At 60.1% G+C, this 25220-nt stretch overlaps 2 protein-coding genes across 5 annotated transcripts in view; one reads left to right on the top strand and one right to left on the bottom strand.

The window, feature by feature from the left end:
* Positions 1-1134: 1134 nt before the first annotated feature.
* Positions 1135-6998, bottom strand: FUT7 (fucosyltransferase 7). The gene is made up of 2 exons (XM_010720675.4): positions 4135-6998; positions 1135-2433 (listed from the first exon to the last, which is right to left on the bottom strand). The coding sequence occupies exons 1-2, from the start codon at positions 4721-4723 to the stop codon at positions 1364-1366; spliced, it is 1659 nt and encodes a 552-aa protein (XP_010718977.1). The 5' UTR covers positions 4724-6998; the 3' UTR covers positions 1135-1363.
* Positions 6999-7162: 164 nt separating this feature from the next.
* Positions 7163-25220, top strand: part of ABCA2 (ATP binding cassette subfamily A member 2) — a 31344-nt gene continuing 13286 nt past the window's right edge. For 2 of the 4 annotated variants that reach the window (XM_085239466.1, XM_085239467.1), the window contains exons 1-22: positions 7163-7419; positions 12753-12846; positions 15095-15206; positions 15611-15777; positions 15937-16064; positions 16272-16376; positions 16829-17014; positions 17113-17331; positions 17921-18252; positions 18502-18661; positions 18891-19019; positions 19289-19456; positions 19764-19860; positions 20243-20416; positions 20503-20605; positions 21320-21434; positions 22080-22270; positions 22630-22780; positions 23083-23287; positions 23939-24103; positions 24330-24510; positions 24788-25000. In XM_085239466.1, coding sequence (XP_085095592.1) covers positions 7354-7419; positions 12753-12846; positions 15095-15206; positions 15611-15777; positions 15937-16064; positions 16272-16376; positions 16829-17014; positions 17113-17331; positions 17921-18252; positions 18502-18661; positions 18891-19019; positions 19289-19456; positions 19764-19860; positions 20243-20416; positions 20503-20605; positions 21320-21434; positions 22080-22270; positions 22630-22780; positions 23083-23287; positions 23939-24103; positions 24330-24510; positions 24788-25000 — 3461 coding nt within the window. In that variant the 5' untranslated portion in view covers positions 7163-7353. Of the gene's footprint in view, positions 7420-12752; positions 12847-13786; positions 15207-15610; positions 15778-15936; positions 16065-16271; positions 16377-16828; positions 17015-17112; positions 17332-17920; positions 18253-18501; positions 18662-18890; positions 19020-19288; positions 19457-19763; positions 19861-20242; positions 20417-20502; positions 20606-21319; positions 21435-22079; positions 22271-22629; positions 22781-23082; positions 23288-23938; positions 24104-24329; positions 24511-24787; positions 25001-25220 lie in introns of those variants that run through there. The other 2 variants (XR_014887305.1, XM_085239465.1) reach the window with 2 other exon arrangements.

Genomic DNA, 25220 nt, shown 5'->3' with positions numbered 1-25220 from the left:
AAGTGACCAGAGCTCTGGTGAAACCTTCTCTGAAAAGCCCCTTATGTAGTTCAGTTGGTGCCAGTAAATGATGCTCTTTGCCCTTTGGAGCTGGTTTATACCCTTGCTCCTTTGTGCTGTGCAGCACAGTTGGTGCAGGCTGCTGCTTGGGGTACCGGGGTATCCTGAAAAGGGGAGGAATGAAATTCCAGGCTGCATGCCAGCCCCACAGGCCAGCACCCTGTTGGCTCACCCTTGTGGGTAAAGAACTGAGGGGATGCACGGTGAGGGCTGGGGGATGCGCAGAGCAAGACAGGGACAGAGCACGATTATCCCAGCCCTGTCCTGCCATCCTGCCATCACCCAGCCTCAACATCTGCTGCTGGACCCAGACAGGTGCTTCTCGATGTGCGTGGGGGCTGCCCAGGGTGCCCACAGAGCAGGCTCAGGGTGCAGGCACAGGAGCAGGCAGTGCCAAGCGGGCTGGGTGCTGGGTGTGCACAGCAGATGGTGTAGGTGATGCAGGGTGTCTGTGGTGCAGGGTGTGTGTGATACAGGGTGTGTGCGATGCAGGGTGCCCAGAGTGCATGGTGTGCAGGGGGCTGGTGGTGCCAGGGTGCTGGGCGCAGGGTGTTGGTGCCAAGGATGCCAGCAGGGCAGGGTTTGCTCTCGGCTTGCTGTACAGCTCAGGACAGCCCATCTCAGCAGCTTCCTGTCACAGCATGCTGGCAGGGGAGTGAGAAACCACAGCCATTCTGTCCTGAGTTGCCTTGCACTGAGCAGACTGTGATTGCTCTCAAGTGCATCCGTCGTCCTGCTGGCACCGTGACATGTGTGGTGAGAGTGGGGTGGGAGAAATGGGTGCTGCAAGGCTATGCTAGTGCAGAATTTGGGGCACAGTAACAAAGTCCCCTCCTCGGCTGCAGGGTGCTGGGCCCCCAGCAGGATGTGGCTTCTTGCCTCGAGGTACAGGAGGGGTCGGCTCCCCCACCAAGCTAGAGATGCCACTGCGGAGGGAGCCTCTGCCACGTGGAGTCATTGCTCAGATAGGGAGCACAGAGCAATTGTAGGGCATAGGGGGAGAGGGAGGCTGGGGACTCCTAGTGCCCCTGCCTGCCCTCGGACCTGCCCAGCCCTCGAGAGATGAGCAGAGCCTCAGGAAATCTGCTGTTTATTTCACGGTGGTTGCACGGAGAGGGAGGTCAGTATGGGTTGGTCGTGGTGTGCAGGAAGTTCTGTCACATGGCATTGCACAAGGTCACAGTGTGGCAACAGTGGGGCCAAGATGAAGTCCTACATCCTCCCTGCCTGACATCCTGTTCTCAAAGACCACTCTCTGCCACCCTAATGCACCCATGATGTCTCTGGAGGTGCCAGCCCTGCACTAGGTGTTGAACCAGCTCTGCAGGTCAGGATAGAGGTGGCCCTGGGACAGGTGGGGGTACACGGCACAGATGGTGCAGATGCGCTCCCTCCAATCTGCATAGAGCTTCACACTGTACCTCTTCTGCCACGCAAAGAACTGCTGGTAGCGACTGGAGTTCATGGTCTTCAGGAAGGTGGCCAAATCCTCCAGGGAACTGAAGTCATCAACATGAATGAATGAGTCTGCGGGGATGAACTGCTCATAGTTGGCCCGGGGGGGACCCAGCACCACCGGCACGGTGCCAGCCAGCAGAGAATTCCTCCAGAGCTTCTCAGTGATGTAGTCCTGGTGGATGGAGTTCTCAAAGGCCAGGTAGAACTTGGATTTGGATGTCATGGGCAAAAGGCAATCCTTGCAAAGCGGCTTCTTGGCTGCTTTCCCATAGATGTTCACGTGGAGATACTTGGAGAGGTTCTTATAGACTTCAGCTCTTTTCTGAGTCCTGTGATAGTTGCTGATAACCCAGGACACCAAGTTGGTCTTTGTGGGGATGCTCACAGTGGCTGACCGGTTGGGCACCAGCTTGCCATAGGGCATGAAGATGTCCGAGTCCCGTCTGTAGGTCATCACCCAATTGAAGGTCTGGTTCCATCCTGCTAACGCTCTCGTGTTGGTGGGGGACTCCAAGGACACCCAGACCCAGCCCTGCCCATGCGGTCTGTCCTGGGGCAGCTTGTCCCTGCCATGCGGGAGGGTGGTGTGAAGGAACACCACCACGTCAGCCTGGCTCAGGAGCCACCGCTCCGTGCTGAGCCGGCAGCCTGCAATGCCGTACTGCTCATAACAGACATCCCCGCTGAAGTCTGGGACCTGCCTCGAGGGCCATTCCCACACCAGGACCGTCAGCACCTTCGTGTGCTTGAGGGCTTCATCAGAGCTGTTGGATGAGCGGATGAAGCACTTCAGGTTCCAGAGCACGATGACCAACAGCCCTGCAGTTACCGCTGCCTTCGCACTGGGCCGGCCCCACAACCACCGCAGCAGCAGCAGTGCCCTGGACATGGTGCCTGGGGTCTGCTGGCAGCTCCCTGGACAGAGAAGAGGCCCATGAGGGCCGTCAGCTCAACCACCCAGCTGGGGGGCACAGGGCAGAGGGGAGACGTGGGGTTGGTGGGCTTGGAGGAGGACTTCTCTGTGCTTCCTCCACCCAAACCCTATGGGGTTCAAGCATAGCAGAGAACATTGGGAATCCTGTGACACTGACCCCTGTGTGCCCACAGCACCGACACCAGGGAAAAGTCCCACGTGCAAAAGATGAAAAGACTGTGCCCAAGGCTACCTGGCAGGGCATGAAGAGGCAGGAGCCATCCTGTCCCCATCACACCCAGCACTGTCACATCACCTCCACATGCCCCTCCAGTGCCCCCGTCTCTGGAGCAAGCAGTGATGCTACTGAAGGGCACACAGAGCAGCAGCCACCTGTTCTCTGGTCACAGCTGATGTGCACCACTCTCAGTGACACACACAAGGCATGTTTGCCTTGCCACTTGCCTCCCGCCTCAGTTTCCCCATCTAATGAATGGACACAGTCCCTCTCCACACTTCTCGTTTTGTCTGGGGGGAGTTGAGACTGGGATGCAGCCAGGTTTGCTGCAGCAGAGCCCAAGAGGAATGTGGTGCTGGGGGGCTGCAGAATGGAGATATGCACCAGGGGTAAGGGGGTGCTCTGGGTCCTGCCCCACTGCTAGGGGAAGGGAACTGCAGGAAATGCCCATACCCTATGGCAAGGCCCCAGCTCTGAGCACACAGATAGATTTGCCCTCAAGATGTTCCTGGGAGCAACTGGGAAGTCCCAAACCTCAAGGCCAGGGTGTAGTGTCCTTCTCAAAACTTGTCCCCCTCACCCCACAACCTCTTGCTGGCCTCAGGTGTCTCCCCAGACCCCAAGCCATCCAGGCTGAGAGCTTGCCATGGGCACCTCAACATCCATCCTCTATTTCCAGTGTGTCCCAGGTCCCCAGCCAGCAGGGCAGTGGGGGCTGCAGGCAGAGGGCCCTTCAGCTCCATAGGGCTGCAGCGAGCAGAGCTCAGCCCACAGGCACAGGGCAGGGGTGGCTGCGGGGCTGCGAGGGGATTGCTCAAAACCCCCACAAGTGTCAGTCCCAGGTGCTGTACAGCAGGACTGCCTGTTTTTGCCATGTTGGGTTGATGCCTGGTGGCAGAGCCATGGGGCAAGCTGCAGAGCACAGTTCCCCAGTTCTGTTCCCCCACCGTTCAGAAGCCTGCACTTCTGCTTGTGCTGCAGCCACATTCCTGGCAGGGCTCGGAGCCTGCAGGCTGCCCACTGCATTCAGCACAAAGACTGTTTCCTTTCTGGGGAACCCCCAAAGTTCACTGGATGCCTCTGATCCGCTGCTAGCCAGGGGTGCTGGCCCCTCTAATTTCGGAGGGCTGTGGAAGAGGTGGCTCCACTTTCTCAGCTGAGCTGCAGCAGATTTGCTTTTGAAAATCCCTTCCCTGCTTTGGCCTGCTCGGTCTGTCATGCTAAAATACATGAGCTAAGTTTAGGCTTCAGAAGAAAATCATCATCTGCAGAGGGGAGGGCTGGGAAAGCTCTGTACGCTCCCCACACTGCATGCAGGGCATGGCCCCCCACCTGCCTGTCCCCCCTTTGGAGGGACGCTCTGGGGGACTGCCGCCAGGCTGGCAGTGCCAGGAGCCAATGCACTGCTCAGCCCCAGCCCTGGTGCGTGGCAGTGCTGGTGCATGGGCTCAGCCCGCAGACTTACCATGGAAGGGACCGCGGCACGGCGTGGGACGGTGCAGCCAGGGAAGGTGACGGCTGTCTGGGGCCACGGGCAGCTGCTGGCTCTGGCCTGAAGTACTCAAGGACTTCCTCTTTTCTGTGGTTTTGCTGTGCAACTGCCTCTCAGGAGGATCCTTCCTGGTATCAGAACTCTCTGAGCACTTCCCCTGTGCAGAATGGGTGGTGATGTCAACCTTGGATGGGTGAATGCCCATGGCCAGATGTGTGCCTGTGCCAGATGGGATCCTGCTGCCCCACGCAGCGTGCTGGCAGCCCAGCAGACCCCACCCCCACAGCTCCTTGTCCCTGGGTGTCCTGCCAACCACCCTCCCGCTTCCCCTCGGCTCCTTGGCATGGTGGTGGCTCTGAGGGATCTTTGCAGAAGAGCCATTTGACCCTTTGTAGGGTTTCATTCTGCGAAGTGGTTTCTGATGAGTCGGCTTTGAAACTAATAACAAAGAATACCTCCCTTCTGTTGAGCACCTTTCCCACCTGCTGCTAGCCAGACCCACAATTAGCTGCAGCTTTCCCTTGTACCTGCCCCTGGTTTGGGGTTTGCACAGTGTCCCCATGTCCTTGCACCAGGGGTGCTCTCACAAGCAGACGGGGATGAGCTGCATGCCTACAGTCTGCAGTCTCCAGCTCTCCCACCCTTTGCATGCCTTCTACCCCCACCCCACAGCAGGCGACAGAGAGGGGGCATAGGTGACACTGGGGAAGTGACAGCAGGGATACACACTCAGCCTGGTCTGAGAAAACAACAAGATGCTCCTTCAGCTTGGACTGAAACCTGCTGCAGCGTTTGTGTTTGCTTCAGCCTATTGCAGAGCTGAGAGGGGCACAAAGGAGCCCAGCGTCTCAGCCTGGCACTGCCAGCAGGACCACCGGGCCTTGGTTAGGCTGGGGTTGATGCCCTCCTGGCGAGCACTGGGAAGGAGCCCAGGTGTGCATGCTGGGTCTGTGCCTGTGCTCAGACGGATGTGGCCCAGCCCTCAGCCAACCCAGCGTGCCACCCTGCAGTTGGGTTGAAAACAGGATGCCAGCCTGATTTTGGCTCACACTGGCTCATCTTGAAACCGTCAGCTAAAGTGGCACCAGCAGCTCCTCTCTGCTTCCAGGCATGGCAGCTGAGGCCAAAAGGGAAAGCTGGCATGTGTGTGCTCCCACGGCACCTGCACAGAGAGCTGCTCCTGTGCCCAGGTCCATCCATGCCACTGTTCTCATGCATCTTCCCACCTGGTTGTATCTTCACTGGCATCACTGTCTGGGCATCACCTTCCCCCACAGCCCTGGCAGGGTAAAGGGGGGGGGGAATTGAAGGAGAGGCAGGGAGGAGAGCTCTGGGCACACAGTGTTGTCCTGTGTGGGCTGGCACTTTCATTGCACAGTGTGCACAGAGTAGAGAGTGAAGTCCCACCATGCTCTGTGCCCCTAAACCACTCCATGGGGATCCTTGGGATGTTCGAGCAGCTCTGGGGGATGCCCCCATCGTACCCTTGTTCCTTTCCAGCCCTGGGCTGGTGGCACTGCCCTCTGGACCCACAGTGCTGGTGGAGCACCAGAGGCACCACAGACAACAGCTGGCACCAGGCTGGGCACAGCGCTGTGCCACCGTGCTGGGGCGTAGCAGGGCTCTGTGGTTTCAGTGCTGCTCTCAGAGACCTCTGATGCCAACTGCAGCACTGCGGTTTGGTGTTTTTCTCTCTTGTGCTCTGTTTCCTGTTACCTTTGTCACCCCTCCTTTCTGTGTCTCTTCTCCTCCCACATTTCCAGCCCATATACCAGGCATCGCACTCCCGAGGCCGCTCCAACCTGAGCACCGCTGGCAGCGCTCCCTGCCCAGTGCTGTCCCTGACCCCAGCACAGGTGGCCTTGGGGTTTCTATCACAGACTGCACAAAGAGCAGTGCTACAGCCCAGCTTCCCTTGGTGCTGCTGAGAGCAAATACTGTCAGGGTTTCAGAGCAGGAGGAATGCTGCACGGGCATCCCCTGCCCTCAGCCACTGCACACTGACCCTGGGAGGTGGCACTTGCCTGGCAGAGATGCCACGCAAGGTTTCACCCAGAAGTTTTTTGAATAATGGCACTTTGTGACAGGACAAGGGAAGTTTTTGTGGTGCCCAGGCAGCTGCTCCGGAGCAAAGCCTGCAACGCCGTCGCCCTTAGCAACACAACTCGGAGGCGGGCAGGCGAGGCACTCACTGTGCTGCCCTTGGCCCTGGCAGCAGTGTGGGGTCAGGATGGTAGAAGATACGGCAAGAGAGGAAGGGCAGCGGGATACAGAAGGGCAGCAGTGCAGCTGAGGGTCACAAGCCTGGCCCCAGAGCTGCCTCTGAACTTCTGTGAACGTGAGCAACAGAGGGGGCACCCCCAAAGGCTCGTCCCCAGTGTGATTCTCCATGCAAGCCTTGCCGCAAGGGGTGGGCACAGCGGGTCCGTGACACTGCATGCCACGTCCAGGAGGGAGGAGGGTCGAGGGTCGCTGCCGTGTGACAAAAGCAACCACCAGGAGGAGATGGGTCCACGTAAACCTGCCAATAACGGGTTCCCCGGGCTACACCAAGGAAGAGCACTGTCCTGGGCACTCCTCGGGGTGACGATGTGCGCCATGACTGCCACGGGCTCAGCAGGGTCTGCGGTGCCGCGGGTCCACAGCCACTGCCGCCCAGAGCTGTGGGCGCTCCTCCCTGGAGGTGTCCAAAGCCGTGGACGGGCCCTGGGCAGCCTGAGCTGGGAGGCAGCCAGCCCACGGCAGGGGTGGGATTGGGGGCTTTAAGGTCCCTCCAACGCACCCGCGCTGTAGCTGTGCTCCCTGATGGAGAGAGCAGCAGAGGCTGCCGGTGCCCCGCACGCCTCCGGGGCGGACGAGGGTACCGTGCGGTGCATCCCGCAGCGCGGCCGCGAGGTGCGTCACTGCACAGCTCTGCCCCGCGCCCCACGGCCGCCGCAGCGGAATCCCGCGGTGCCTTTAAGGGGCGGCAGCCGCAGGTCGGGGGCGGTGCTGCGCAGGGCCGGGCCGGGGACGGCGGGGACGGCCGCCTGCTGCCAGCCCCGCCGATCCGAGCCGAGCCGATCCGAGCCGAGCCGAGCCTGCTGCGGACAAAGGCGGCGGCCCGTGCCGGGCATGGCGGTGGGAGGTGGCTGAGCCGCGGCGCCGAGCGGAGCGGAGCGGGGCTGCCCCCGCGCTGGGGCCGGCGCGGCCATGGGATTCCTGCACCAGCTCCATCTCCTGCTCTGGAAGAACGTGACGCTGAAGCGGCGCAGCCCGGTGAGCGCCGGCGGTGCGCCGGGGGCCGTGCGGCGCGGCGGGGCCCGCTGCGGGAGCGGCGCGGGGTGAACCGCGGCCCCCGGCCCGGAGGGTCTCCCCGCGGATCCGCCCGTCGGGCCGGCTCGAGGCCGCGGCACTGTGCGGGCCGAGCGCGGGGTGAGCGCGGCCCATCGCCGGCGGACGATCTCCTCCCGGTGCCGCGGGGCGCTCCGCATCGCCGTGCGCCGGGCGAGGCCGTCCTAGGTTCGCCGCTCCCTTTGACGCCTCGGGGTACCTTCTCTGTTTCTTGGCCGGGCTCAGGGGATGAATAATTCATGGAGCGCCGGATGCGGAGATGTAGCGACGTCTGCTCGCCTCGGGAGCCGGAGAAAAAGGAGCGCGGATGCCATCCGCGTACAAACGGTGCGGCCGAGGCTCGCACCCCGCGGCCCGGGCACGCGGCTCAGCAGCAACAATTGGCTCTCGGCCCCCCCGGGTCCCACCGTGCGCAGCCTCTGCCCCCCTTCGGCCCGCTGGCTGCCGCGGGCTGTGCCTCCAGGCCGCGTCTCGGGGCTGAGCGCCTCCCCGAGCGCTCGCTATAAATAGGATTCCAAATCGTACGTGGGTCGGGGCTGCGGCTTCCCCGCGCGCCGGGCTCCTCGCTCAGCAGGCGGGGGGACGCGGGGCTCTGCGGATCTCCTCGGGCCCTTCTCGGCTCCCCGGGAGGTGCCGGTTCCCCGCTATCCGCCCCCGGGGGGCACCGGCACCGCGCTGCCAGACGTCCGTCTGTCCATCCACCCGTTGCGGTGCGCGCAACGCGCCGGGAACCGGATTAACCCTTCCGTGGCCTCGTCGGCCTGCGGCATGCGGTGGAGGGGTGTGATGGGAGGAGGGGGGGCGTCGGGCTCTGTGTGCGGGAGGCGCGAGCCCGGCGGACGGCCCTCCCCGCCCCGCTCCCCCAGCCCTGCTCGGTCCCCACGGCACGGAGGTCCCCGCGGCCCGGCGCGCATGCAGGGCTGGCCGGGGATGGGTGCGGGGAGCCGGTTATTTTTAGAGGCTGGGGGAGGGTAGCGAACCGCTGCTCTCGAACTGGTAATGCTCACTCCTCTTCCCTTCCGAACGCCGTGCAGGCCGATCTTGCGGGCTCTCCTTAAGCATCCCGATACCCGCAGGGCTGCGCGGTTGGGCAGGGCCGGGTGAGGCCGTGCTGCGGGCAGGTGTCTGCCTGGGCAGCCCTGTGCGTGGCTGAGGGCGATGTCCTGCGGCTGAGTCATCCTTCTCCCTGCCCTGCACAGCTGGGGGCTGCCCGGTTCCCGTGCTCTACAGCCCGGCCCGCAGGGCTGGGACGGCACTCTCAACTCTCAGTGGCTGCCCCGGCGTGCTGCCCTGTACCAGCACTGAGCCTGATGGTTTTACGTTCTGAGGATAGGTGCACCCTGTGGGCATCCTGTGCCCCTGCAGCCCTCCGACTCGGCTGGCAGTGCAAGAGTGCAGTGCTGAACAGAGCTGCCCGATGCTGGCTGGCCGGAGCAGTGGTAGGGCCTGTGCCAAAACCCAGCCTCGACTGCCCTGCGGGTGCCTGCAGCCTGCGCCCAGCTGAGTTGCCCTGCCTGGGTCCGGGCCCTGTCCAGACATGAACATTCACGGAGTGCTGCCAGCCCTCAGTGCCCTGCACTGACCCTGCGGAGATGAGCAGCCCCAGCAGGGTGTTGGAGGAGGATGGGGCTGAGAATGGAACCCCTCCCTGGCTGCAAAGCGGGGAGCGGCCAGGCTCCCACCCCTCTCATGGAGGCAGCGTGGTGCCAGTGGCTTTGCCCTGCCGGCAGCTGGAGCGCGGCACTGCCCTGCCCTGCTGTGTGTGCCTCGAAGTACAGCGCCTGCTCCTTCCTGCTAACATCTGAGCCACAGGCTCGGGGGCAGCAGGGCACGGTATGGGAGAGGGTTTCTCTCTCAAGCAGATGCCTCATGCTTGGCAGAGCTCAGGAGGGCTGGGGCCAGTCCCTTGTTCTGCCACTGGTGGCTGTGGGGAAGTCACCATTATCCACGGCACATCACTCTGTGGCCGGCTGTGCCCAGGGTAGTGCTTTCAGGGCAGACTTTTCCTCAGCCTCTGCCCTTGGCAAAGGCTTGGTTTGTCGACCTGTGGTGCAGCAGTGGCAGGTGCCAGCCTTGAGCAGGGTGGCCTGGAGAGGCACCTGACCTTCTGTGCCATGTCACCTTCTGCGGCCCTCTGTTTCCCAAGCCTCCCCAGGGGGACATTTGCTTTGTGCTTGAAGCCCAGTCTGTGGTGATTGTGGTTTTATTCTTCCTGGGACAGAATTCAAGATGTGCTATGGTGAGTGCACAGAACTGCATGGCCAGCGGGCAGAGTGGAGTGAGGGCACCATTCTGCAGTGCAGGGGGTGGTTCAGCAGCCCCAGGCGGTGAGGGCTGGAGGGGTGCCTCAACTCTGCTGGGATGGGGAGCAGAGCTGTGTGCATCTTGTTGAGGGATGGGCTCTCAGATAACTCTCAATAGTTAATTAAACCTACGTGGGATGTAAAATGAATAGGTGAACTCAAGTTACCTGGACACTGAGGGTAAAGCTGAGGGTGTTTGGCAGCCTTTCCTGCCTGGTTTCTGTGCAACTGTGGTTGGGACAGGAAGGCAGCTGCCACAAGAGTAACTGGCTTTGAAGTGCCGGCGATGGAAGGGCACTGTTGGATTTTATTTGACATCTTTTTTGAAAGTGCAGTTTGCATAGGACTCCTGGAGGAGTGGTGAACAGAAGGTGAGGCTCTGGGTGCCACAGCTTGTCTCCAGTGTCAGCGGGTCCCCAGGGTGCAGGGCAGAGCTGACCTGGGGAGCCGGGCAGCAGCATGGCTACTTCATGCTGCAAAAGGCTTGTGTGCTTCCTAGTTCATTGCTGAAAGGCTGGGAAGTGTCCCACTGCACAGGGGAATTATCCTGAAAAGTCTTTCTGTGAGTGACTGAGTAGGATGACCCCGATGCCCCTAGAATCAATGCTCAGGCATCATGCTATGGCATCCTGCTCCTACCACAAGCTCCCAGAAGCTGTCCCAGCACTGGGTGGGAGCTGACATCAGCCCTGGCCAGGGATCACTGGGCTGGGCCCTGCACTGACGCAGGGTGCTCTTTGCCCCCTCTTTGTTTGCAGCTGGGGAGGCGCAGCAGTGCCAGGCAGCATCCCTTGGGTCACCACCCCCTCTCAGGGGCTGTGGGTTTGCTCAGCTTCGAGTGCTGCCCTGGGGTGCTGAGCTCTGTGATACTCTTCTCTGCATCTTGACGTCAGCTGTAATACCGTGTTTGCAGTAAGCAGACGTTTGGCAAAGCTGTGATTAAAGTTTGGTGCCATCAAAACGTTTTCTTCAGCCTTAAAAGTTGGGCAGCAGGCATTTCTGACTCCCACCTCTCACAGGCAGAGGTCATGCAAACCCTTGCCCTGGTGCCCTGCCCTGGGCAGTCCCAATACCATACGCTCGCCCTCTGCCCCCCAGTGTTCCGTGCCCATAGGTGATGACCACCGGTGGCAGGTGGTCCTGCTGGCTGCCTCCCCTTAGCACAGGCTGAGGCTGTGCTGGGGCAATGCCCTTCTTATCAGCAGGCCCCACCTGCCTGCCCCCCAAGTAAGTGCCTGGTGCTGGGACGGGGATGAGGGAGGGTTTTGCAGCCCAGCCCCATTTCTGGTTTGATCCAGGGAAGGAGCTGAGCAGGAGGTCAATGACCTGCTTTAAAACACACAACAACAAACAGGCCCCTCCTTTTGCCAACAAGGACCAAACAGTCTCCAGAGGAGCCCTGCCTGGTACGGTCCCAGTGCTGGGTGCTGGAGCAGTGCTGGTGCAGGGACGGACCCGCACCCATCTGCACACAGAGATGCCATTGTGTGCCTGGTAAACAGGCAGCAGGCAAGGAGGGGTGCAGGCAGCCCATGGCAGCTGGAGCAGAGGCAGGGCAGGTCGGGATGCCCCCTGCCAGGCTCCAGCACAGGGATGGTGACAGCAGGAATGGTATGTAGGACCAGGGCACAAGCAGGGATCCCCCATCCCTGGCGCCGCTCCCAGGCAGCCTGGCCTCCTTCCTGGGGCAACTTCCATTCCCATCTGCTCCAGACCTTGTTTTTCCATTGTCCTCTTTCTCCCCGATCTGGTTCCCAATGTGGAGTGGGCGGTGGAGAGGCTTCACAGGGTGGGCTGGGAATGTGGTGGGCAGCACCCACGGAAGTAGCCATGGCCACACACTGGGATAAGGCCAAGAGAGCGGGAGGACAGCCCAGCCCAGGTGCCCTGTGACCCAGCCAGCATGGCCAGGCAGCACCAGGACTGAGCATGGCAGGGCTTTGCTGCTCTCCAGCATATCTGACCCCAGCCCTAAGTCATGATGCGAGGTTGTCCTCTCTGCTTAGATTACCTGGGGTCTGGTCTGGCCTTGGAGCAGCTGGAGGTTGGCTCACTTCTCACTGTGCCTCAGTTTCCCCAATATGTTTCCCGTTGTGCTTGCTGTGCAGGACACCAGTGGGGCTGTGGTGTGGTCTCAGCATTTCTGGTGCAAACCAGCAGTAGCTGTGTCTGCATCTGCAGATGGCTGAAGGTGTTGGTGCCCTTCCCCAGGGCCTCTGGGCACAGAGCCCAGCCTGGGCTGCTCGTGCTATTGGGGTCAGGGATTCCTGGGGATTTGCTGTGATTCACCATATGCTGCTGGTGGAAATCCTGTCCAGCTGTTGCCTTCTGGGAGGGCACAGAAGGGACCCCCCACACTGCCCCAGTCACACCTGGAGATGGTTGCAGCTCCTGACTGGGTGCCTCCTCACCCCAACAGCATTGAGGCCTGCTGCCTGCCTTGGCCCTGCTGCTGGGATGGGGCTGGGGGCTCTCTGGGACCACGGTAGAGCTGGCCGTGGGTAGAGCTGTCACATGGGGCAGGGGCACTTTGGACACACCAGGTCATCCATGGGGACCCAGCAGGAAAATGAGGATGCCATGTCATGCCAGCTGCTGGCTGGGAAGGTGTCTGTGGCTCTTCACAGGCACTGAGCTGTCTCCCCAGTTGTGATGGCCCATCGGGGTCTGTGCTGGTGCCCTGGCACCCATCTACCAGGGACCCACCAGCCCGATGTGCTCCTACCCTGCTGTGGCCCTGGCAGGATGGGGTGGGCAGTTGGAGAAGTGTGGATGTGTGTGGCACTGTTTGTTTCTGGCAGAGCTGTGGTGCAGGATGTGGGCATAGTGCTGTGCTGCACTGGGATGCAAGCAGGGGTACTCCAGGACCTCCGTCCTGGTGATGCCCATGCTCCTCCCTGGCGATGGGGTCCTGGCCATGAGCATCACAGTCCATCTGCCTTGTGTCATTCGCAGTGGGTGCTGGCCTTCGAGATCTTCATCCCGCTGGTGCTATTCTTCATCCTCCTGGGGCTGAGGCAGAAGAAGCCGACCATCCCTGTGAAGGAAGGTGCGTGTGAGCGGGTGGTGCCCAGGGCATCCACACCTGGGAGAAGGATGGGGACACTGGGGAGCTGTTCCAACCCCCTGGGACAGCCTGGGGCTGAGGAGGATGCTGACAGCTGGCAGGGATCCCTTGGAGTCTTTGGAAGGGGCAGTAGAGAGGGCCTGCATACCAGAATGATGGAGTTAGAGAGCCAGAGGGTTCCCAACCCGGGGAGCTCCCCTGGGACCAGCCAAGCTTCCAGGTGCCATGAGCAGGGCATTTTTGTCTCTGCCTGGAGGCACTTCTGCAGGCAGAGGGGTGGTGGAGCTGGGTGGTGCCAGGACAGCTGTGGTACCCTGAGCTCCTAGGGAGCAGCTGGGGGGACTCTGGGGAGAGACAAGGGCTGTGCTCTGCGTGTAGCCCTGCACATGGCTGTGGAGGCTCAAAGGCTTGCAGGGCTGGGGCAAAGCCAGCGATGGATGGGGCAGGAATTTGAGGTGCCCTGGAGGTGTGCAGCTGGAGGTCGTGGGGCCATGCCAGCAGGAGGAGGACTGCATGGCAGCAGGATGCCTGGAGCAGGGCCAGGCAGAGATGCTGGGAGTGGGCAGCTGTGTTCCTGCATGATGAAGCCTGAGCCTTTGTTTCAGCACATGCCAGCGAGGGAAAGCCCAGTGGAGGGCAGTGATGGGTGATGCCTTGGTTCCTGCCCCAGTGCTGATGTGCACTCTGTGTTGTGTTTTTTGGTTGTTTTTTTCTTTCTTTTCTCTCATGTTTTCTTTTTCTTTCCCACCATTATCCCTGCCTGCCTGCCCTCCATGCCTCTACTGCATGCTCCAGTCTGTAAGTTGGTTGGATGGGTGGGTGCCTCTCCCCCTCCCCTGCCTTTGCCAGCCAGGAGTTTTGGGGAGACAGGGCCTGATCGGGATCAGCTTACTGTGGTTTAATCAGCACCTCTGTAACCTGTCGCCTTCCTCCCTGGCTGGTGAAGATGAACTTGAGCTGTTGTGCTCAGGGCCCCTCTGCTGCTGCCTGCAGTAGGTTTTTGTTACTAGCCCAGACTGAGGCTGGGTTCAGAGCACACTTGGGGCCACTGGCAGCTGTGACCCTGGCAGTTTGGGCTGTGCAGGGCTTCACACATTCCAGGGCCAGGCAGATCCCTCCCCCATCTCTCCTTTGGCAAACCCTGCTGCCTGCAGACTCCAATGCAGCTTGTAGTTGCCAAGCTGTGCCTGTGCTCACCCCTGAATCAGCCAGGCTGCAGGCAGTTCTGGTCCCCTGCCACCTGTCCCAGCCTCTGAGCTCTGGGGTGGAGCTGGGACATGGCGCTGTTGGAAGGAGCCAGAAGGACAGTGAGATGCCACCTGAGTGATGATCTTGTCACCTCTCTGTGGCATGGCTGCCAGCATGGGGCCTATCCAGCCTATGGCTTCATGCTCTGCCTGGCCCTATCTGCCCTGTACTGGCCCTGTCTGTGCACACAAGCCCATCTTCACCAGCCCTCCTGTCATGGCTGTGCTAACTGCACTGACCTGGGGCACTGGGGGTGGGGCTTGCTCCTCTTGCAGGACCCTTGTCCCTGCCAGGCGCTGCCCAGTGAGGGGTTGCTGGGCTTCCCCTGCCCAGAAAGAGCTGGGGAAGGCTATGGCTGGTGAGGGCTCAGCCCTGGTCAGGGTGGGTGTTTGCCGTCTCCTTGCTGCTCCTTGTTTTCTCCATCTCCCCCCTTACCATGTCTCCATTTCTCACCTCCAGCAGCCGCACATCAAGGCAGCCGGGTGGGGAGGAGGATGGTTCTCAAGAGGGCCTAGGGGTCCTGGGAAGCTCTGGGAGCCAATTCTTTCCTGTTGTATTCTTCCTCTTTCTCTTCCTCTGGAAATCCAGCGGTGCCTCTGAGGTTACTAACAAGAGCAGCTGAGAGGCCGGGGGAGGTTGGCAGCACGCCGGTGGGCAAGCATCAGAAGTCAGCATTGTCCTGGGGCCGGGTGGCCACTGCCACCCAGAGGGGAGCAGGCATGGGCTATCGGGTGGGAGCTGAATGGCTCTGTTGGCGGGCAGGAGCTGCCCCCAGCCCCAGGGAGCTGCTGGTGGGACAGCCTCGGTGGGCTGCAGACTTCTGAGCTTTGCTGCCCAACCTTCCCCTAGGCCTCACTAGACGCGGTGTGTGCTTCTTTCTAAACTGAGTGTCTGTCTCCCTGGTGGCCCCTGCCTGCCCTTGCCTCTCCTCCTTCCTGCCCCTGCCTTCCCTTGCCTCTTCTACACTCTTAACTGGCTCCAGCTTTCTACACGGCGGCCCCGCTCACCTCGGCCGGGATCCTGCCTGTCATGCAGTCCCTGTGTCCTGACGGCCAGCGTGATGAGTTTGGATTCCTGCAGTACTCCAACTCCACGTGAGTCGTGCCTTCCCGTGCTCTTCTTGGTCCCATACGTGCTCATGCACGAACACACACCTGTGCACGGCTTATCCGTTCTCACATTGGTGACATCTGACTGCTTTCTGCACCAGAAGTTGCAGCAGCGCACATCCTCAGAAGCATTTGGGGTGCAGAGTCCCTTGTCCCCATGGGGCGGGAGGCATCTTAGCCCGTTCATTTCCCTGCATTTGAAGTGACAGCATTTAGGGAGGAGGAAGGAGGTGGCCCTGGCGACACCTAGGATTACTGGCTCTGTCCCCTGCATCCCAGGCACATGCATGGGTTTGACGTGCAGCTGCACGATGCACCTGAGGGACTACAAGCACCACAGGCTGCGTGTGCCCCACACTTGATGCTGCACAGTACTCTGCTCCCTGCAGGGTGACACAGCTCCTGGAGCACCTCAGTGAGGTGGTGGAGCAGAGCAACTTGTTTGACCCGGAGCACCCAGGCCTGGAGGAGGAGCTGGAGTCCCTGCGTCGGCGCCTGGAGGCCCTCAGCAACAGCGAGCCCAGCTCCATGGAGACCCACTTCAGTAGCCAGGCAGGTCAGTAGGGGGGTCCCTGCAGTGGGCAGCCAGCGACATGGCAGTGCCCATCCACAGGCCTTTGTGGCAGGGCTAGCTCTGAGATGTCCCTTTGTGGGGCTGGGCCACGTCCTGGCCGCTCATGGGCTGCTCTCAGCCCCCTGCTTTGCTTCTTAACAGGATCTAGTTTCACACTGGGGTGGGCAGCTAAGGACCGGGGGGAACTGCACCGCTTCCTCACACAGAACTTGTCCCTCCCCAATGGCACAGCCGAGCTCCTCCTGGGCTCCAGCGTTGACCTGCGGGAGGTGGGTGACAGTGTGGTGTTTGCTGCGCTCAGTGCTGCAGCATCTGGTGGGCGCATCCTGGCCCAGATTGAGCTCTGGCCGCCAGACTATGTGGGACTCCTGCTGTCCTGCCCTGTGGTCCCATTCATCTGACACTGGGGCACTGCTGGCAGTGGGGTCCCTCTGCTGTCAGCATGCTCAGCAACCCTGTTCCTGTCGTTGGTACAGGTGTACCGCCTGCTGTTTGGGGCCTCTCCTTTGGCACCTGATGACACCCGTGAGCGAGACATGTGGGATCGGTTTGGACACGGTGAGAAGATGGCACAGCTGGAGGTGAGAAGCATGCAGGGATGTGGCAGAGCCAAGCTCATCCTCCACATCCCCTCTGCTATGCATGCAGGGTTGTCTGAATTTATCTGTCTTAGTAGGGACACCATTATGTGGCCAGAGTGGCAGTAGGGCCACCAGGGTTTCATTCTGGTGCTGCCACTGATCCCTCAAGGCAGGCTGATGCCAGTGCCTCAATTTCCTGTGTCAAAGGGTGATGGCACTGCCAGGAGAGGAGGAGAAAATCATTACCCCTGTAGCCCCAGGTGCCCTTGGCTGTGGGGACAGAGACCTGTGACATGCCAAGGATGGTCTGCGTGTTCCTGTCCACTGTTCCACTGTGGACATGGGTGCTATAGTGGCATTCATGTGTGCTTGGGATGGAGGGGGCACCGGGGAGCTCCCATGCACCCGGGGAGCCCGCACACTCCTATCTACCCCCGTCGGTCCTCTTGCAGAAGAGCTTTCCCAGTGGCTGGAAGAGCCTGCAGGAGGGACTGGTCCACAGGGCCCTGCGTGACCCATCTGCAGCCCTGCAGCGGCCGGCACTGCTCCGCCTGCTGTCCCAGGCCCTGGGCCTCGCCAGTGCCGCCGCAGCCCCCACTGGCTCCTACAGTCCTCAGGCCTTTGTTGCTGAGATGGAGGTGAGCAGCCAGCCACGGCGAGCCACGCTCTGTGGTGTGGGCACAGCCGTGGTGCTCCCACCCCCCCGGACAGCTCAGCCACGCTCCCCTCTCTGCAGCGCATCCTCTTCACGGCACCGGTTCTGGAGCAGCTGACGTGTGAGCAGAGCTCAGGGACGCTGCGCCGCCTCCTGCGTGTGGCTCCCAGCCAGCAGCCGCTGCTGCAGGCGTACCGCGTGCTGGCGTGCAACGGCAGCCAAGCAGCCCGCAAGCAGCGCTTTGCTCAGCTGGCTGCCGAGCTGCGGGACCAGATGGACACCCCCAAGATTGTCAGCAGGGTGAGTGCGGGGCCGGGCCTGGGGACACGGGGTGAATGGTGGGGCAGGGCTGTCCCAGACTACTTTTCTCCAACCACCAGGGGCTGTGCGGGGACCCTTGGCCAGCCCAAATTTCTGGGAGGTACTTCAGTACATGTCTTGGCCTGCAGGGACCGTCCCCCTGCCCAGTCCCAAGGCCTGCTGGCTCCAGGGGCACCGCAGCCGATGTCCTCCTCCGGGCACTTAATTCGGCACTGTTTGTTGGATGTGGTGTCCCCAGCATCCTCCCTGATTGTCCCTCCTGCAGGGTCTACCCAGGATTCCCTGGGAATGGCAGTGCCATCAGTGAGCTGTGCACTCCTTAAAGCTGTCTCTGAGGTCCTCCTCCTCATCCATCCTTGTCTGATGGATATCTCGTATGTCCCCACCAAGATCCTGCCAGCATTTGGCCATTTTCCTGCTGCCTTGATTGCTGCAGATGCGCTGTGATGAGTCCTGGACACAGCTCCATCCTTCTAACCAAGAAAGGGGACGTGGCATCACTTGGCAGCAGGCAAGCAGGGCCACTTGCCCCGGCCACATGTAACCCCTTGTCTGCTTGTCTTCACAGCTGCAGCTGGATGAGGTGAACAGCACAGCAGCCCAGCACCGACTCCGCGCCCTCCTGGAGGACCTCATGGAGATGGAGAAGGTTCTCCGTGACATGGACATCCTCTCAGCGCTGGCCAGACTCCTGCCCAGGGGAGCCTGTGCCGCCAAGGCTCCGCTGCCCACAGCCAACAGCACTGGGTGGGCCAGCACAAACACCACTGCCAGCAACACCACGACGGAGGAGGAGGGAGCTGGGGGGGACCCGGCGGGCAGCGACAACCCCCAGGGGCAATTCTCAGCCTTTGTGCAGCTCTGGGCTGGGCTGCAGCCCATCCTCTGCGGCAACAACCGGTAGGAGGCCTGGGAGGAGAATGGGATCAGGGGACAGCCTAGGCCAGGTGCTCCTGCCATGGGGCTCGGTGGGGGAAGCCCCTTCTGCCCCTGCCGAGAGTGAAGGGACCTCACAGCATGCAGGAGCTGGTGCTGCACCATGTCCTTGTGCTATGGCTGGGGGAAGTTCTCGGGGAGCCCTGGGCAGGGACTGCCCTCGGTGAGGGTGTGGGACTGGTGCGGGGTTTGCAGCCTGGGCTGTGTTTGCAGGACCATTGAACCTGAGGCACTGAAGCAGGGCAACATGAGCTCTCTGGGATTCACCAGCAAAGAGCAGCGAAACCTGGGCCTTCTCGTGCACCTTATGACCAGCAATCCCAAAATCCTGTATGCGCCCGTAGGTACTGAAGTGGACAAGGTCATCCTGAAGGTGAGTGTGCAGAGGCTGGGTGCCTGTCCATCCCCATGTGCCAGCCCTGCTGGATGGGCTTTGTGAGACGGGCACTGTGCGATGGTAGTGCTGAGCAGGAGGAGGCTGGCAGCTGCCAGTCAGTGCCTGCAGGGTGGGCAGGGACCTCATGGCTGCTGGGTATGCTGCAGCAGCAGCCTGGGCAGTGGGCTGCCTTGCCTCCTCCAGCTGCATCACTTCCCTCCCGCAGGCCAATGAGACCTTTGCCTTTGTGGGCAACGTCACCCATTATGCCAAGGTGTGGCTGAACATCTCCCCCGAGATCCGAGCCTACCTGGAGGAGGGCAGACTGCAGAGACGCATCCGCTGGCTGCAGCAGGTAGGGTGGTGCTGGGACTGAGCCTGCCTTGTTTTGCCTCAGGGGCAGAAAGGGGATGTCATGCCCTCAGGCACCTTCTGCTTCTGTATGTGAGGTGCTCCTGGGTGCCCAGCCTGCCTTGGCAAGGACCAGGCTGTCTCCCTGCTCAGATTGAGTGCTGTCCTGCCATCCTCAGAAGGAACACTGAGAAGTCTTGGTCCCATCTGTGTCCACAACAGGGGCAGGGGGTACTCCAACGTCCCTCTCCCATCTCTTTCACACTGTTCCAGTTCACTGCTGACCTCCACAAGCACCCAGAGATCCTGAACATCTCCGACAGTGACCTTCTGCACAGCTTTCTCAATGGCAACTTCTCCCTGCCCAATGCCAGCGTCCTGCTCCAGCAGCTGGACACCATTGATAATGCTGCCTGCGGCTGGGTTCACTTCATGGCCAAGGTGAGGCTGCACCCATCTGCGGGCACACAGGCGCTTGGAGCAGCACCTGTCACCCCTGGCTGTACTCTGCAGAGCCCATGAGGGCTCAAGTCTGCTCAGATGTCCCTCAGGCTACAGGCTGGGAGAACTGGAGGAGGGGATGGTGGCCAGGAGCTTGAGGTGGAGATTTCAAAGGCAGGTGCCCATCCTTTTGGGTTGAGGAGCTTGTGCAGCCACTGATGATGGCACATGCTGTAGCGTATGTATGGGGTCTACGACCAGACCTATGAGGTGCAGCGGGATCTTACTGGCCTTCCCATCCCTCCAGGTCAGCGTGGACATCTTCAAGGGCTTCCCAGATGAGGAGAGCATCGTCAACTACACGCTGAACCAGGCCTACCAGGACAATGTCACAGTCTTTGCCAGTATGTCCCTGGGAACCAGCTCCTATACAGGGTCTCCAAAACCATGTCCAAAGCTGTGCCCCAGGCCTGGGGCCACTGGCTCTGGGATGTTGGCTGCCTCAGTCTGTGTGTTGGGTGAATGTATGACTCAAGCATGCCAGCTCTCTTCACTTACCTGTCCCTCTGTGCTGTGCCTTGATCCTGGCCACTGTCCTGGCTCACCATGGGTGCCTGCAGTCAGAGTGGCCCCACATCCCATGCCAGGGCCATCCTCGGCCATCATAGCCCTTGTCTTGCTCTGGGCAGAGAAGTGCTGAGCCCTGGATCTTGGTCCCCACTATGTCCCTCCCCTACTACAGGCTGGCTGGTGCCATCAGGCTCTCTGCCTTTCTGCTGCCCACAGGTGTGATCTTCCAGACCAACAAGGATGGCTCACTGCCCCCACATGTCATGTATAAGATCCGGCAGAATTCCAGCTTCACTGAGAAGACCAACGAGATCCGGCGGGCATACTGGCGGCCTGGTCCCAACACTGGTGGCCGTTTCTATTTCCTCTATGGCTTTGTCTGGATTCAGGGTGAGTGCCAGCTGCCTGACCAGCTGCCTGTGCCTCTCAGCCCCTGCCTGTGCCACCCACTCAGCCTGGCCTACCCTCCCCCCCAGACATGATGGAGCGTGCTCTCATCAACACGTTTGTTGGCCATGATGTGGTGGAACCTGGAAACTACGTGCAGATGTTCCCATATCCATGTTACACCCGGGATGAGTGAGTAACATTTCTCTGGGCGAGGAAGGTCAGGAGCATGACCTTCCCTCATTTCATCAAGCAGTCCAAATTGATCAGGACATTCAGCTGGGAAACAGATACAAGTCTGGGGGCCCGAGAGAAGCTGCTGACATTGGGAATGATGGGCAACCAGTTACGCTGTGTCTTGAACTCCCTTGCCAAGCAAATGGGTAAAGATTTTTTTCCCCAGCTCATAGTTCAAATGATTTTGTACTTCAGTAGTTCATGGCTGCAGGGCATATCGGAGGTTGCAATACTCATGAGGAACAAAGAGAAGTGTGGTAAATGGGTGACATGTGGATCTGTCAGTGGTTACTGAACACAGTGAGCCCTAAATGAAGCGCTGAGAAGTCCCAGACCTGCAGGGCAGGAAGGTGTTAGGGTCCCTGTCCACACCAGGGTAAGCAGGGCACTGGGATAGTGTGCACAGTGCTGCAGGCCTGGCTGCTGGAACCTAAGGCCTGCACAGAAGGTGTTCCACATTAGAGGAGCTCTGAGAAATGTTTTCTTCTCCTGTGTCTCAGTTTCCTCAATTATCAAATGGAGATGGGAGCAGTAGCTAGCAGGTCACTGAAGAGCTGCTGAGGGCTGTAGTAGTCCCTGGGTGGCAGTAGAGCCCCTCCACTGCCTGGTGGCTTGTTCTCAGGGTCTTCCCAGGCTCCAGTTCTCTCTTCTCTTCTTGTATTCCATCAGCTTTCTCTTCGTCATTGAGCATATGATGCCCCTGTGCATGGTGATCTCCTGGGTCTACTCAGTGGCCATGATGATCCAGCATATTGTGACAGAGAAGGAGCATCGCCTGAAAGAGGTGGGGATGGTGGAGGAAATCCCTGGGGATGAGCTAGTATTTTCCATGCCTGCCTGCCCAGGGCAGCCCAGGCGCAGAAACTTGTGCCAAGTTGTGCCCTGTTGCCAAGTTGCCCCCTGTGTCACCATGGCAGATCCTAGACAGCAGCAGCCTAGAGTCCTGCCTGATAAGGGGAGAGCTCTACAGCCATCAAGAGTGTGTTCCAGCTGCTAGGCACAGTGCCAGGCTGAGCTGGCCAGTATCTCAGGGAACCACCCTCAGCAACCAGGGCAGCCTGCAGGAGAGCACTGACCCCAGCTCAGCCCAGCGCCCCATTGAGGCGCATCCTGCCATGTGCTGAGGCACTCAGCCTGGTGCTGCTGAGATAGGGATACCCACTGCAGGACCCTTGGCTCTCTCTGTACCCCTGGTGCCCCAGGCACAGACCTTACCTCCCAGGGCTCTGCTGCAGCTATCTCTGTGCAGAACTGATTCTCCTGAGCGTCCCTGGGGCAAGCCCTGGGCAGCACTGCAGGGAATTAAGCCTGTAGGCAGCCAGACCTTGGCTCCTCAGTGATGCCCTTAGCCCTCCTAACCCCAGTGAGTGAAGGGCTGGGGGATGTGTGGGACAGGGGACAGACTCACTAAGCAGTGTCAGCCTTGCAGGTGATGAAGATGATGGGCTTGAACAATGCAGTGCATTGGGTGGCTTGGTTCATCACCGGCTTTGTCCAGCTCTCCATCTCAGTCACAGCACTCACCGCCATCCTGAAGTATGGCAAGGTCCTGATGCACAGCGACGTCCTCATCATCTGGCTCTTTCTTGCCATCTACGCTGTGGCAACCATCATGTTCTGGTGAGCTGCCAGGCTCCCTCAGTGGGCTCAGGGGCCACCAGCAGTGCCATGTGCCTGGCAGAATGTCCTTGTGCCATGGGGTGAGGGTGCCGTGGTAAGGGCTGGTGGAGGGACGCCCCAACCAGGCGATCTGAGGGGTGCCTTTATCACCTCAACACCAACAGAATCAGTGTGGGGAATACCCTGGTGGGGCAGGATCCTGGGATGGGTGCTGGAGGGTTCCTCCATCCTTGGCAGGGGCAGCTCAACCCTCTCATCCCCAGTCAGAGGGTGTTGCTGGGTCCAATCAGCTCCTCGGGGTTGCAGGGTCACCTCTGTTCTGCAGTGGCGCTGGCAAGGTGACACTGTTCTCTCTGCAGTTTCCTGGTATCGGTGCTCTACTCCAAAGCCAAGCTGGCTTCTGCCTGTGGTGGCATCATCTATTTCCTCAGCTACGTGCCCTACATGTATGTGGCCATCCGGGAGGAGGTGGCTCATGACAAGATCACAGCATTTGAGAAGTGCATTGCGGTGAGTTGGGTGCAGCTGTCAGGAGGTGCCTGGCCCAGACTTTGCCTCAGATACCCTATGCTCCCTGCATAGCTACCACCAAGTCTTAGGCACCCCACATCTCACAGACGGGCCATCAAACTGTAGGCAAATCTGTGCCCATGTGAACTGGCTCTCCATGGAACTTTGGAGGCATCTCCAGGTCTGGTGCCTCCCAGGGTGGGAAGCATCTTCATGGGTTTGGGTGGGGCAGAGCTAGATGGGAATTTACCCCAGAGTTGACATGTGGTTCCTGCTGATGAGCCCCATCCTCCTCCCTGCAGTCTCTCATGTCTACCACGGCATTTGGACTGGGCTCCAAGTACTTTGCACTGTACGAGGTGGCTGGTGTGGGCATCCAGTGGCACACCTTCAGCCAGTCTCCTGTGGAAGGAGATGACTTCAACCTCCTGCTGTCCATGATGATGCTGATCATTGATGCTGTGGTGTATGGAGTGCTTACGTGGTACATAGAGGCTGTGCACCCAGGTACGTGCAGTCAGAGGCAGCATTGGAGCACTTCCTCACTGAGGATGCTGTCATTTCCTGCCTGTGCTCAGCCCTGATACAACCAGATTCAGCCCGATGTGCCTCTGTGGTAGCCTGCCTGTGTCCTCTTGGGGGCACCTGCACACATGCACCCACTGGGAACTCCCCTGTCCCTGACAGTTTGCTGGGAGATCTTCAGTCATGTTTTGGGTGGTTCTGAGTGCAATCAGGCGTTGGACTCGATGGTCCTTGTGAGTCTCTTACAATTCAGGATAGTCTGTGATTCTATGTGTCTCAGTTTACTGTCCAACTGGAGCAAAATATGGCATACAGGAGGTGCCTGGCCCAGACTTTGCCTCAGATACCCTATGCTCCCTGCATAGCTGGAGCATTACTCCCTCTCAGTGCCTGTTTGAGAAGGAGTCCTGGTTTTCTAGTAAAACTGAAGCATTAGGCAGGCCCAGTTTTACTTTGTTTCACTGCACAGCCCAGCAGCACTTCCCTGAGCGCTGGCAGACTGTCCTGCAGTGCTGTTCCTGAGCCAGGGAGATGCCCCTGCTCATCCCCGTGACTCTCTGCTCCATCCCCCGGCCAGCTCCTGCTTGGACATGCTGCAGGGGTGGCCCTGACTGCACAGGGTTTTGCTTGCAGGCATGTTTGGCCTGCCGCGGCCCTGGTACTTCCCCTTCCAGAAGTCTTACTGGCTGGGCAACGGGCGAGTGGAGACCTGGGAGTGGACGTGGCCCTGGTCCCGCACCACACGCCTCAGCATCATGGAGGAGGATCAGGCCTGCGCCATGGAGAGCAGGAGGCTGGGTGAGCTGGCAGGCGGAGGTGGTGGCCGGGCTCTGGGGCTTGGCCCCTGTTGTGGGCACGCAGTCTGTGCATCCCACGTCTGCATAGCTGGAGGCTGCTGCCCACACCTCAGAGCAGGAAGGGCCAGGAGCTGGCACAGCCACTCCAGGGTGGCTCCAGGGTGGAGCCCTCAGGAGCCCTGTGCACTGTGCAGCTCCGACTCCTCACCGCCCTGCTTTCACAACAGAGGAGACACGGGGCATTGAGGAGGAGCCGACCCACCTCCCCTTGGTTGTCTGCATTGACAAGCTCACCAAGGTCTACAAAACTGACAAGAAGCTGGCACTGAACAAGCTGAGCCTCAACCTCTATGAGAACCAGGTGGTGTCCTTCCTGGGGCACAACGGTGCAGGCAAAACCACCACCATGTGAGTTCCAACCATGGGCTGTGTCCTTCTGGTCAGTGATGAGTTGGGAAGGTGCCACATGGCCATCCTCACTGGGCTCTGTGGCTGATGCTGTGCCCAGGAGGAGGTAGTGTGGGTGTGAGAGTGGTGCGGAAGGGGAGCAGGTGGCCAACGCAAAGCCCTGCACTGATACTGCTCTGCCAGGGCCCAGCAGATACTCTGGGAAGTGGTGATTCAGATTGAAGACAGAGGAAGGCAGGCAAGGTTCCTCACTGTGTTCCTTTCTCCGTCCATCCAGGTCCATCCTGACTGGCTTATTCCCACCGACCTCAGGCTCAGCTACCATCTATGGTCATGATATCCGGACAGAGATGGATGAGATCCGAAAAAACTTGGGCATGTGTCCCCAGCACAACGTGCTCTTTGACAGACTGACAGTGGAAGAACACCTCTGGTTCTACTCACAGCTCAAGAGCATGGCAGAGGAGGAGATCCGCAAGGAGATGGACAAGTAGGCACCCCCAGCTCCTTTTGCCCAGAGCAGCTCCTTTTGCCCAGACCAGGTCCTTCTGTGAAAGCAGGTCCTGCTCTTCTGGCTGATCCTGTGGGGAGTTGTCTGGGAGCAGGGATCACCCCTGCTGCAGCACCAACAAGTGTTTTTAGAAAGTTGGGGTATTGGGCTGGCTTAAGTTCATTTCGTAGCCGGGCTGCCCTGACTGCCAAGAGCCACA

Source organism: Meleagris gallopavo, chromosome 19 (genome assembly GCF_905368555.1).
Source record: "Meleagris gallopavo chromosome 19, MGAL_WU_HG_1.1, whole genome shotgun sequence".
Lineage (NCBI taxonomy): Eukaryota > Metazoa > Chordata > Aves > Galliformes > Phasianidae > Meleagris > Meleagris gallopavo.
This window is presented reverse-complemented; position numbering and strand designations above follow the sequence as displayed.